Source organism: Falco biarmicus, chromosome Z (assembly GCF_023638135.1).
Source record: "Falco biarmicus isolate bFalBia1 chromosome Z, bFalBia1.pri, whole genome shotgun sequence".
NCBI classification, from domain to species: Eukaryota; Metazoa; Chordata; class Aves; order Falconiformes; family Falconidae; genus Falco; species Falco biarmicus.
Genome location: NC_079311.1, coordinates 57,894,092 through 57,906,852, shown reverse-complemented (window position 1 = coordinate 57,906,852; position 12,761 = coordinate 57,894,092). Strand labels below are relative to the sequence as shown.

The following is a 12,761-nucleotide window of genomic DNA, read 5'->3' as shown; positions in this document are numbered from 1 at the left end:
CTATAGAATATGTAATATTAACTTGAATATATAAGCATGTCAGTGTCTTACCAGTGGCAAATCTCTTCTTAAGGAGGGAAAGCCGATAGCCAGTGCCTACAAGCTCTACATCTACTCCAGAAAGGGTGCTTCCTTCACTAATGAATTGCACTGCAAGTGTTGCTGGTTTACTGGGCCCTTCTGAAAGTTCAAATTTTGCCCTGAGGGATCCAGAACCTATAAAAATAACAAAACCGAAAAGCTGGTTGTTTTGCAAGAACAAGATGATGTCCCAAACTTTTTAGCAGTAAGAAGTGAAACTAACATGGTGACCTTTGAGATCTATTCTTAGCAGCAGTCCTACAAAATTTTCAAAAAAGATGACAGTGAAAGTCTGTTTTTTCCCCAATACTCTGTTTAAGACAATGACTAGCGAATAATTTAAAGAGAAATTATACACATTTCTGCAAGATTATAAAGAATGTGTGTATTAGACAGCCTGGTAATCACTTATCACTTGAAATATCTGATTGGTCCTTAAATAATCACTTAAGCTTTCTGGTCTGTAAGTACTTAATAACACCTGTCTCGTACTTTTCATCGGCAGATTTGAAAGTACATCAGAATATTTAAGTGTTGTCACAATCTGTCTGGATGAATGTACACAAACAAAACCACTGGAAGAAATGCAGCTATACAGCAATGTACCCAGATGAAAAATTCTTTTTTTTCTAATAAAGACAAGGTCTCATTAAATACTTTAACCCAGAAATTTCAGTTGATTTTTCAGAGACAGTGGTGAAGTGTCATCACTTTGATGCTGTTATAAAGCAGCAATATTTCAAAATAATTTTATGTACATTTCTGTAGTCAATACAAGGCACTTAAAAAGCCCTCAATGTTGTTACTAGATTCTTTTTTCTAGTTCTTAAACAAGACTTCTTGTTCTTGCGAAATATGCTGGGAAGAATGAATTTTAAATAATTAATAATGAAATAATGAAAGTCAAGTATTTTTTCTTTACAACAACTTGCTATTCCAATAGGAACTGCTAAATGATGAGAAAAGTTAGTAAGTGAAATGTTACTGGGGTAAAAGCCTGAATTAATGAATGAAACTCTTTTATGCAATGGCTTGCTCTTGATAAATTTGGCTTAAAGTCCATTTCATTTCCTCAGTAGGTCTGCCACGGTTAGGGTAAACTGGAACTTCTTTCCACTCTAAGTATAGAAACTCATATATTCAAGTGCTCTGAAAGTTTGTTCTGTTTTATCTGTCTGCAATTGACAATTTACATAAATGTGTTTGAGCATAAAAAAACCCCAAAACACTTTACCACCCTGTACACTAGAACAAAGAAGACTTCAACACATTTGACCTATTATTAACAGTGTTTGTGCAACTTCTCCCTTTGTTTCTGTAAGTGTAAAACCATCACAGTATTACTTCTTCTTAGACAGCGTATTTTGAGTACTACATGTTTATACTCAAAGAAAAGGGGAAGAAAGATGGTGGAAAGAGAAGGGAATATATCAGAAGCAGTGGGATATGTGCCAGTCTGTTGAACGCACACAAGATGCAATCTGCATCACTGGCAGTCCATTTTATGCTGCTCTGCAGGTATACAGTAGCTGTTCATCTGGCTGCATTTGTATTTTAGTGTAATTTTTCTTAAAAGAAGCTCACAGTTTGGAAAAGAAGACAGCTATCCCTACATAATCATAATGGAAGACAGATGGCAAAGAACTGTGAGGTCAGTGAAGGACAAAGTACACCAGAACACAGCAACAACTTCTGTCACATAAAATTCTCTCTGGTTTTGTTTGAATGATGACCACAACTCTGCAGCCTTTGCAGGCATACAAGAGGTCTTCCCTTCCCAGGATTGTGGTTTCCACATGAAACCAGCCATATTTATAAGCAAATCTGTGCTCTCATAATGCCCTACACTAAATTCTTAAACAGGGCTTAAGGACCGCCCTTTACACCATGAGTTCATTCTCTACAGAGGCTTTGAGGATAAGATGACTCCCTTTGCCATCTGTTTTCTGCTTCAGAAGAACATTGCACCTGCGTAGGCTGTAAGGGCTGCAACATCGACTAGGCCTCAGGGAAAGGCAGGTGGGCAGAGGACAACTATTGATACCTTATAAAATGCTATATAAATTACCACTCTCAGCAGATGTGCATAGATTAATTTTTTTTCTGGAGTCGTACATATGACCATATACAACATGTGACCAAAACAAAGACCCTCAAAATGCTGGTCAAGAATCATCTATTGTTGAGCCTACCTCAGCACAGGACTTTTGGATCTTTTTTTTTTTCCCCTTCTCCACAGTCCCCTAGGTCTTGCCTGTGCATCTTTCTACTTTATTGCTATTGTTAGTGTGTGGCAAGACACAGATATTGAACATATTTTCCTTTGAATAACTGCTCATTTCCAAATAGCATTAATGTAATAATTTCTCACTAAGTCTAAACTCTATTTTAGACCTACCAACTGCTTTCAGGGGGCTTCATTCATTTTTTTTCTTTTATAGCTAATTAATACATTTATATTTTGACATCTCACTGTTAATGGAAACTCTTCAGGAGGAAGTTAGTTGAGAACAAGGTAAACTGGTAAACAGGATACAGTGTGAGATGATGTGTAAACAAGCGTGAGAGTGTAGAGGCTATAATAATTACCTTTTTACTGTTACAATTTTTATGTACAAGGAAACATAATAAGAGTTCAACTTGCCTCCATTCTCAGACTTCTCTGAAATGCTAGATATTTTCCAATACGCTTTCATCTGGTCTGCATTCCTGTAAGAGAATGGCAGGTTAGTTATAAGCACCAGTTTTGGCATATTATACCCAGATTTACACTGGTTACAGACATCTCTAAATGGAGGTTTATAAAAATATTACACAAGGTATGTTTGTGGGAACTATACAAAGCAAACAGATGAAGAGAAGGGTGTGTCTGCATTGCCCCTGAGCAGCAGAGCTCTGGACCTTTTGATACAGTTCATGCTATCTTACGGCCCGGCTGTGTCTCCACAACTCAACCCCCTCCATAGTCTCAAAGGGTAAAGACAGGCCAAACACTCTGCAAGCAGTTTGAAAGCTATGTCTTTATGCCTCATGATGATGGGATGAGATACTCCTGGCAGCATGAATGTTAGTGTGCTTCCACTCTAGTAAAACGAATTGTTGTAAGTGATACAGGGTTTACGCTCACTTCTGAGCTGTAAAGGGGCAGAGGAGGGCACCAAGCACCAAAGTACCTAAGCTGGCAGGGCATTTTACCTCCTGGAGCACTTTGCAGCAGTTGCATTGAAGGAAAGTCAACAACTCAAAGCTGTGAGCAGCATGAAGCGCTGACAGGTTTGCAGTTGCCTTTGGCATTGGTGTAGCAGGAGTGAAATGCTCACACAAGTAGCACAGATGGTAGTGGTTAGTTGCAGGAGGTCAAGTCATAAACCATTTATTTTTAAAAAATCAAAACCCCACCACCCAATCCACTAGACCAAGCAGGTAGCACACCACAAATACTACAGCTGCCTGGAACATGACTGTATTTTGTTTTGTTTGGGGTTTTTTTTGGTTTTTTGTCAGTTTTCCAGGCTCAAAATTCTGGCCTTGGGTAGTTACCTAGGTGAAAGAATCTGGCTCAAATCCTTTAATCAGATGATCTGTAATGAAACTGTCACTCAGATTTGAGTCTTCCTAGCTAACACTAGGTGTGCTGGGTCCCGGGCATTCCTGCTCTCACTCAGGCGTCATTACAGAAGGTTTTGTGCAAGGAGCCCGGGCAGGGAGACTGGCTTCACCAGTCATTCTAGTCACGTTGTTCAGGCAGGATACTGAACCTACCCTCGCTCAGAATAAACTTAAGGTGATTTTGTTAAAGGTATTGCTCTCTTGAAATACCAAGTCAAGAAAGATTCAGTCCTGCCAGGATTTTTTCCACTTAAAATGGTATTACCATTTTGTCCAATTAACACATTTGAATGTTTTCCCTCCATAAACACCAGAACCTCCCTGATAAATGCATGCAGTTTATTTTTCTTCTGAACCTTGCTTTATAAGGTAAACTGACCTGTAAATAACAAAGTTAAAAAAGCCTGGCTTCCTTGAACTTGGTATTCTTTGCCCTCTTCAAATTAAAAAGACTCTTCTGGGAATTAACAGTCCAGGAGTTACCTTACAGCTGGGAAGGTACCTATGTGCTACCAAACCACAGGTGCAGTGGTTGAAATCTGCTCACCTTCTGCTTTACCTATTCCCACTACCCTCTGCTTGTTTTCATTAACTTCCAGAAACATAATTACCCATGGTCTGTGTCTCACTTTCAAGTGCTGCTGTACATGTAGGCTTAGAAGGTGGTGGCTGGTAGCTGCTAGTCAGATAATACTCTGCATGATGCTTGAATTGAGTGACAGTGCTACTTGTCTTATGAAGAGTTCCTCAGTTACTCAGGTTTGGTTTAAACCCATTTCAATTAGAAGCTAATTTTTAAGCTAGAAAATCAAGAAATTCTTTCAAGAACTGCTTTTCTTCTACTCTCTCTCTCTAATCCATATACATAAATATATTTATATAAACACACAAAATGTGTTTTAACCATTAAGAGATTATGTTTTCAAGTTACTGTATTAAAAATGTCTATCCTGTCTATTGGCCAAAAGAAAGCAAACATTGGAAATTTCATAAAGGCCTGTTTATTACACAATTGGAATGGGTGTATATTGTCTCATTTTAGTTTATTCAAATTGGCTGCACATGGTCTGTTGTGAACCAGAAAATGTCCTAAATATCTGATACTATGCATTTTATCACAACAAAACAAAAAAAAATCAGCTGTTTCTTCCAGTGAAAATTTTCAGGCTGTCTATGACACTAATGAATACCCTGAAATGAATCCAAAATAATAACCTCAAAAGTATTAATATTACCATTTTGCAGGTGGAAGTGATTGCATGTTTGTTACTCCTCCATCTACTGGTACCACAACCTGGACGTTAGAGAGCATACTAGGCACATTCATAGACTCTGGATTGTACTTATAATCCACTCTCACATCAGTAGTGCTAGCATTACATTTCCAGTAAGTTGCAAGATTTAAGGGAGTGGACTGGATGCCATTTGAGGATACCTGTAAAAGAATAAACCATTGAAAGTAGCTTAATTAAAATATTCCCCTTTTGGGCAGAATGAGGTAATGATACAAATACAACTAAATCCTGACAGAAGATCAAGACAACAATTGACCTCCGAGTCCTTAATTGCAGAATTCTGAAGACCGTCGCAGCCTAAAGTAATTCCTCTTCTTTTAATTTTAAATTAAAATAATTAAAGAAAAGGTTTAAACTGCCTTTGGCTCATGAAGCTCCTTCCTGTTCTGGCTTTTGTAAGTCAAAATAATTTTGTTTTAGTCTTGTGTTCTGCCCCACACAAGAAGCATACCTGCAGCAAAACGCCTTCATCTTTAGCAGTTGCGTGCCATACCAATTCAGTTGCCCAAGCAGCCAGCAGCAGAGGGCAATACCTGTCATTATGAGACAGGCAGCCAGCAAAACAGTTCTTACCTATTCAAAGCATTATCTCCCTGCTGCAGATAAGCTGGATGCTGCTTCTGTGGCTGAGCTTGTGCTACTGCCCTGCTGCATCTCTACCACCCTCCTAGTGTACCCGAGGATACTGCTATGTCCTAGTGTCCCTTCTCACCTTTCCTTGGCAGCCCAGAACCTTTTCTATTTGTCAGGGCTTCTGCGTGCCAATGCCTCATTTTTTCCCCAAGAGTAAAGATCATAAATAGATATCATTCTTCCACAGTACTCATTTCTCCAATCCAAAGAAATGTTTTGCTCCTTCCATCTTTCTCAGGAATTCTGTGTGCCTAACATGATTTTTATAGATTCAGTATGCCAAGATTTTAAACTATATTGGGAGGATGTGGAAACTACAATGGTATTAATAGCTGGACTAACAGGTTATTTTGTTCTCTGGTGTAGACAGTTGTCTCTGATGTTCAATGATTTCAACGGCGGCCTAGCGAATCCCTGTTCTCCCTTTGGAATGAGTCTGTCCGTCTTGAATTTTCAAGATTTTTTATTGACAGCCAGAACACCTTCTCACAGGTTCACCAAATAGTTGAGGTTGGAAGGGACTTCAGGAGGTCATCCTGTTCAACCCTGCTGTGCAAGCAGGGCCACCTTGAGCCAGCTGCCCAGGACCATGTCCAGGTGGCTTTTGCTTATCTCCAAGTATGGAGACTCCCACACTCCTAACACTCCTATGGGCAACCTGTTCCACTGCTCAGTCACCCTCACAGGAAAAAAAAGGTGTTTCCTGATGTTCAGAGGGAACCTCCTGTGTTTCTTTTTGTGCTCATTGCCTCTGGTTCTGTCACTGGGCACCACTGAAAAGAGCCTGGCTCTGTCATCTTTACAATCTCCCTTCAGGTATTTGTATACATTGGTAAGATCCCCCCTGAGCCTTCCCTTCTCCAGGCTGAACAGTCCTAGCTCTCTGAGCCTTTCTTTGCAGGACAGATACTTCATCACCTTTGTGGCCCTTTACTGGACTCTCTCCAGTATGTCCATGGCCCTCTTGCAATGGACCACCCAGGACTGGACACAGTACTCCAGGTGTGGCCTCATCAGTGCTGAGAAGTGAAGGATCATCTCCCTTGCCCTACTAGCAATACTTTGCCCAATGCTGTCCATGAGACCATTTGCTGCCTTTGCAGCAAGGGTACATGATTAGCTCCTGTTCATCATGGTGTCCCCCAGGACCCCCAGGTCCTTTTTTGCCAAGCTGATTTCCAGCTGGGCAGCCCCCAGCATATATTGGTGCATGGGGTTGTTCCTCCCCAGGTATGCTTCTCCTTGTTGAACTTTATGAGGTTCCTGTCAGCCCGTTTCTTCAGCTGGTTGAGGTCTCTCTGGAGGGCAGAATGACCCTCTGGTGTATCCAAAAGGTCCTCCCAGTTCAGTGGCATTAGCAAACTTGCTGAGGGTACACTCTGCCCTACCAACCAGATCATTAATGAAGCTGTCAAACAGGACTGTAAACTCAGTATTGACCCCTGGGGTATGCTGCTAGTTACTAGCCTCCAACTAGATGTCATGCCACTGACCATCACCCTCCGGGCCTGGCTATTCAGCTAGTTTTCAGTCCACCTCAGTGTCTGCTCATTCAGCCTGTACTTCACCAGCTTCTCTGGGAGGATGCTATGGGAAACAACATCAGAAGCCTTCCTGAAGTCTAAGTAGACAATATCCACTGCTCTCCCCTCATCCACCAGGGCAGTCTCTTTATCACATAAGTTTATCAGGTTGGTCAAGCATGACTTTTCTTTGGTAAATCCATGCTGACTATTCCTGACGACCTTCTTGTCTTTTGTGTGCCTGTAAATGGTTTCCAGGATGAGATGTTCCATTACATTGTGAGAGGTCAGAATATCAGACGTTCTCATATATCAGAATTCATCAGCTACAGCATCCAAAACTTGGGCAACTATAATCTCAAAGACAGTACCACTACAAACTCAACCAACCTCCCACCAAAACTCCTAAATTCAAGGAAAATTAGGCTTTGCTAACAAATACCTAAAGAAGTAATGTCTGAAGCTTGCACTTGTGAACTAGAGTGATGTGTGAGCAAGCTGAAACAGGTCATGAATCCAAGGGAATGACATAAGTGTAGCAGGAAGGCACTAAGTCTAGGCAGAGCCTATGCATTGTAAACAGTGACATACCCAGGACTGGTCTAGATGACAGATGACAGTTCATCTGCATGCTAGCAGGCAAAGAACAATTCTTTTAATTTCTGTGTACATACCAAATATGCCTTAAAATTTCCAAAGGGAAAAAAAAGTGTTTACCTGATACTTTAAAACATCCACATTGTAATAGGATGCAGATGGATTCTGCTCTGATAATTTCTTGAGGTAGACAGTTATAGCTTGCATGTTCATCCAAAAATCCTTAGTACTGGAGTCACTTTGTGACTGATCACTACAAGGAAGAAAGGTAAGTCAAAAGGCAACAGTGAGTTATTATTTTGGATCTCTAAAAATTAAGATTAGATCTTTCCTCTTCCTCACTATTTCAAGCAAGAATTTGTTCTAACGCTTCATTACACATAATTGTACCTTCCTAAATATTAAGACAAATTAACTGTTTGTTTTATCTGGTAAAAGTTCTGCTTCCAGGTTGTGGAGCAGTGAGTTTCCTCCAATGATGATCTGTATCACAAAACGGAGTTAGTGCTGAATTGGGATTTTACACTTAATAAAACACAATTTTAATAAAATTAGGTGCCTTAAGGATGTGTGGGACATGGGGATGAAAGTGGGATTTGAAGAGGAACATTATCCAATTTGGAATAAATCCTAAAATCATAATTAGCTTGGGTTATAACATATGCACTGAATTAAGATGTGCTGTATGTGTAACCATACTGTCATATATTTGTACAGTGTGAGCTTTCAAAATCTGTTCAGTTAAAAGTGATTTTCAGAGTATTATAGACAATTGTTTCTCAGATACTTATAGTTGCATTCAATCTTAGTAACAATTTGTATATCACTTCTATATGTAGGAAAGAGTGTACATGACTGCAAAAGCAAAATCCTGTTTGGGAGGTACTGGAGCATGGTGTTCTGCAGATCGAGAATATTTTCAGCTCTGGTTGCATCAGCCTTATTTTGAATAAGGATGAAGCTTTTAAGAAAACTGATTCAAAACCAAAATTCACATCACTTAAGAATCAAAGACCTCATCTGAATGTCTACGGATACAGTAAGGAGCTACATTCATCCCTAAAGAGGAGTACAGAGTGTGTCTGCAGAGTAAAAGTAAATATGACTGCAATGTGTTCAATGTCCTAGAACAGTAACTTATGTACCAGTATTCTGTCCAATTTTCTTAGAATTTGGTTCTCAATACACTGTTGCAATTAATGAAATTTCCATTTTCAGTAAAATATAAACATGTATCACTACAGAGGCCTTCCACAACTTAAATAAATGAAGCCAGTAGTACAATCTTACTGCTGCTCTACAACCAAGTTAAATTCAAATCAGAAATTTGGACATCACCACAAATATCACTCTCATTAAAAACTTTACAAATACCAAGCAAATGATACCCTTTGCAATATATGATGAAAAGTCAAATTACTATTATTTGGGTTTAACTTTGTAAATATCATTACATGCATCCTCTCTAACTAATGAAGTGTTATTGCACTCACACAAGAATACCATTTTTATTTTTTTTTCAAAACGTACTTTTTCAGTATAATTCACCCTGTCATATACAGCTCTGCTAACATTTCAGTTATAAACTTTCATGTCAAAAAGCAATGAGGTTTAAATTTGTATGAATCATTCATTATATTATGAATGATCAAAATGAAATTAAATACAAAAGAATAGATGCATATGGTTTGAGTCTTTAATTCAGTAATTTATAAAATGTAGCATCTAAAAGTATTTGTTTTCAAATAATTTATCCCATAAATAAAATAGAAACTGCTCAGCTGAAACAGATGTCTGCTCAATAATTACAGCTTTTAAGATTTTTTTAAAAGATCTCCAAATGCTGTGATTTCAACACTTATTCTACTCAATTGGCAAACATTTTTCTTAAGACTTCTCCCAAACATGCTGCTAGACACCTAGGAGATACAGTTATGTAGCTGATCTGATCTACTGTAGAAATGACACAGTTTAAAAATACACCAGTAACTGACAAATGAGATTAGGTGTAGCTCCTACTACTTGTTTTCCATTTAAATCTACTGTTTCATCATTTAATCTTACCAGTTACTACTGTAAAAAGAAATAATTCATAAAATGCATGTAAAAACACAGCTACATTTACAAACTAATTTTTATGGCTGTTAGCAGAATTTTCAAGTCCAGTAATCACTGAGATTTTAAATGGTGGCAGTGGAGAGAACTGAGCTGAGCAAGACTAATTCAGGAAATTAAATTATGTATTACCAAATCAACAAGACTGAAGAGAATTCAGATTTACATATATAACAATTCAAATTTTACAAATCACGTAGTTTGCTATTATATTAAAAAAATACAAAACCTGTATACAAGTTGTGCATTTGGAAGAATCTGCTCTAGTTTGCTTGTGTTTTTCACCCTGAAGCAGAGCACAGCTGGAGATGGGTTGCTGGTGAAGACTTTAATAATCCCACTTGGGAATGATACAGTCATATCACCAGTAATCTTCACAATGCATCTAGAAGAGAAAGAAAATATCAGTTTCATTGCAACTCATTAACTGTCTAATTTTAATACTAATTTTAAAGTAATCACTGTGCTTTCATAATCTGATGACTGAAATTTCAAATATGGGTAATGTGACAATGTACTGTCATTTTCATCTTGGAAGTCAGATGAAATAAGTAAAGAAAAAAGTTTAGCTGGTTAAGCATACAGTAGTCTTGGTGGATATTTTTCAGGCTTTGAAAACATGGCACAACTATGCTTAGGCGAGGTCTAAGTAGCATAGCAAGGGATGTGACAGAGGGAATGAAGTGCTTTTAGTTGCCCAAATATACACATAGCACCTACCTGACTATGATAAAAAACTTCTCAGTTTCAGTGTTCTCATTGAACACATTTTTGTAAAGCAGGGATATATGAATTCCCAGTGGGATGCCCGCCAATACAGAGCAACAAGCCACTGTTGTCATTTACACAGGGGACAAAAAGACCCCTTTGAATCCCCCTTCTAATATATATACATTTTCCCCCAAAAATATAAAAAATAAACCCGGTGTGTTTTTTTATTGTAATTTATTACATTCAAAACAATTCACTATTTAACTAACTTTGTGGGATCTGCTCCTTTAAAGTAGGCGTTAACAGATTCAGTAAGGGCTACTGCAACAGGCAAGGTGTCCTGGTTTCCAAGGCTGACAGGGCTGGGACCACGTGAAACACCTAGAATACATACATACAGTGTATAGGTTTAATTTTCAAAGAGCTTAGCAATAGATTTCAGAATGGTTTACTACATCTGTAATTTTCACAAGAGGTTACTACCATCAAGGTCACAGTAGCATCTGAAGTATTACTCGATATATAAGTAGAAAAATATAAACATAGTACAGTACAGTTGTACCATCAAAACACTGCTTAGCAGCCTAAGAAAACAGGACTATCAGTATGACATTATGTAAATGGACACAAGGAAATACATATGAGACAGAGCAACACTGCATTAAAATGGCTACAGAGGAGAGTGAAGTCAACAGATTCAAAGAAAATTAGACATTGACTAAGATACTTTAAAAAACCCCCTCTACTGTATGCTTATTGTACCGAAGAATGCATGATAACATGGCCAGAGAAATGCAAAGACTTCACTTAAAGTATGCATGAATTTAAATGCAAATGCATTAATATTACCCCACATAAACAAACTGTTGAATACTCTTTTGACTATTTCAGCCAACAAAGACTACAATTCCCCAGGAGAAATTGCTGGAGAAGCCTTCACAGAAGACTATGCCAAAACAACACAATTCCAACGCATGGCTATAAAAATCAACTCTGACCTCATGCTACAGCTTTTTGAAATATGTGCGTACAATTGATGAAACCAGTTGTCAGGAGATTTTACTTTTTGCCAGTGTTTTATATCTGTACTGAATATAAAAGACAATACTGGAAGTTCCATCTTTTTATTAGTGCAGCAGCACAGTGGAGAGCATCTTACTAATTTTTTGTACCACTGCTGAAATGGCCTGTATCACATAATATTATCTATCAAAAAGGAGGCGCAATCTTTCTCTTTTCATGAGCAAAATGAGAAATTTTTCTTTCATACTGTAGAATACTTTACAATACATATAATCCTGCTCATCCATATAATACTGCTCATGGCAAACTAATCCTAATTACTCTAAAACTGTGGCTGTGCCTCCTCAGCTCTTTCAGAAGCAAAAAGGAAGTCTGGACGTCCTTCACAGGTCTAGTATCTGAAAATCATGAAGAATAATGCCAATATATAAATTATATTCCTATCAGTGAAAGACAAAGACTGATTTCTTGAGTGGCGAGTGAAATTTATTGCAAATAACAACACTACTTACACTGTTTTTGGGGAACACCAAAGCAAATACACACACACACACACACTCTCTCTCTTTCACACACTTCTCCGAGATGTATTTGAGGGACTACAAATGAGATCACTTCTCTCTTATTTGCTTCTGCCCTCACTGTTCATTACTCTTTGATTCATCAAAGATCTAAGCATTCTCCTAAACAGCAATAAATTGAAGCAAGCATAATTGTTTAACCTAACTCTGGAAGTCATTGGTTTGTTATCTGGCTGCTGAAAACACCATGCGATGCAGTGATATCCAACTTCAGGGCCTTCCACGCCTGCTGCAAGCTCTCAGAGGGACGGGACGTCACAGAGCTGCACCAAGGTGGGCTTGCTGCATCTCAGGCTGCAGCCGAGCTTAAGGCTGCAGTTCTAGTACCCTCGGCAGTAACAGCAAAACTTGCTTTGATGCCCTGCTACCTGCCTCCGCCTCATTAACAGCCCCTGAGCTGAGCTGACACAACAGCCAGTGATACAACCATGCCAACAGTTGCATTGACACACTCAAGGAAGATGCCAAACTGCAGGACAAAAGACTTTATCATTGGTCATAAAATGGGCAAATAAATAAACCTGATCAAATGGTTTTACATCAGTTTAGGAACAGAGATTCAGGCAATTTTAATATTGGCTAAATCGCTGTCA

At 38.5% G+C, this 12,761-nt stretch overlaps 1 protein-coding gene across 5 annotated transcripts in view; it reads right to left on the bottom strand.

Moving 5' to 3' along the window:
• FCHO2 (FCH and mu domain containing endocytic adaptor 2) overlaps positions 1-12,761 on the bottom strand; it is a 100,131-nt gene that overhangs the window by 2,489 nt on the left and 84,881 nt on the right. For all 5 annotated transcript variants that reach the window (XM_056323666.1, XM_056323661.1, XM_056323662.1 and 2 more), the window contains 6 exons: positions 10,834-10,945; positions 10,083-10,238; positions 7,859-7,991; positions 4,926-5,125; positions 2,726-2,790; positions 52-216 (listed from right to left, as the gene is read on the bottom strand). In XM_056323666.1, coding sequence (XP_056179641.1) covers positions 52-216; positions 2,726-2,790; positions 4,926-5,125; positions 7,859-7,991; positions 10,083-10,238; positions 10,834-10,945 — 831 coding nt within the window. The remainder of the gene's footprint in view (positions 1-51; positions 217-2,725; positions 2,791-4,925; positions 5,126-7,858; positions 7,992-10,082; positions 10,239-10,833; positions 10,946-12,761) is intronic.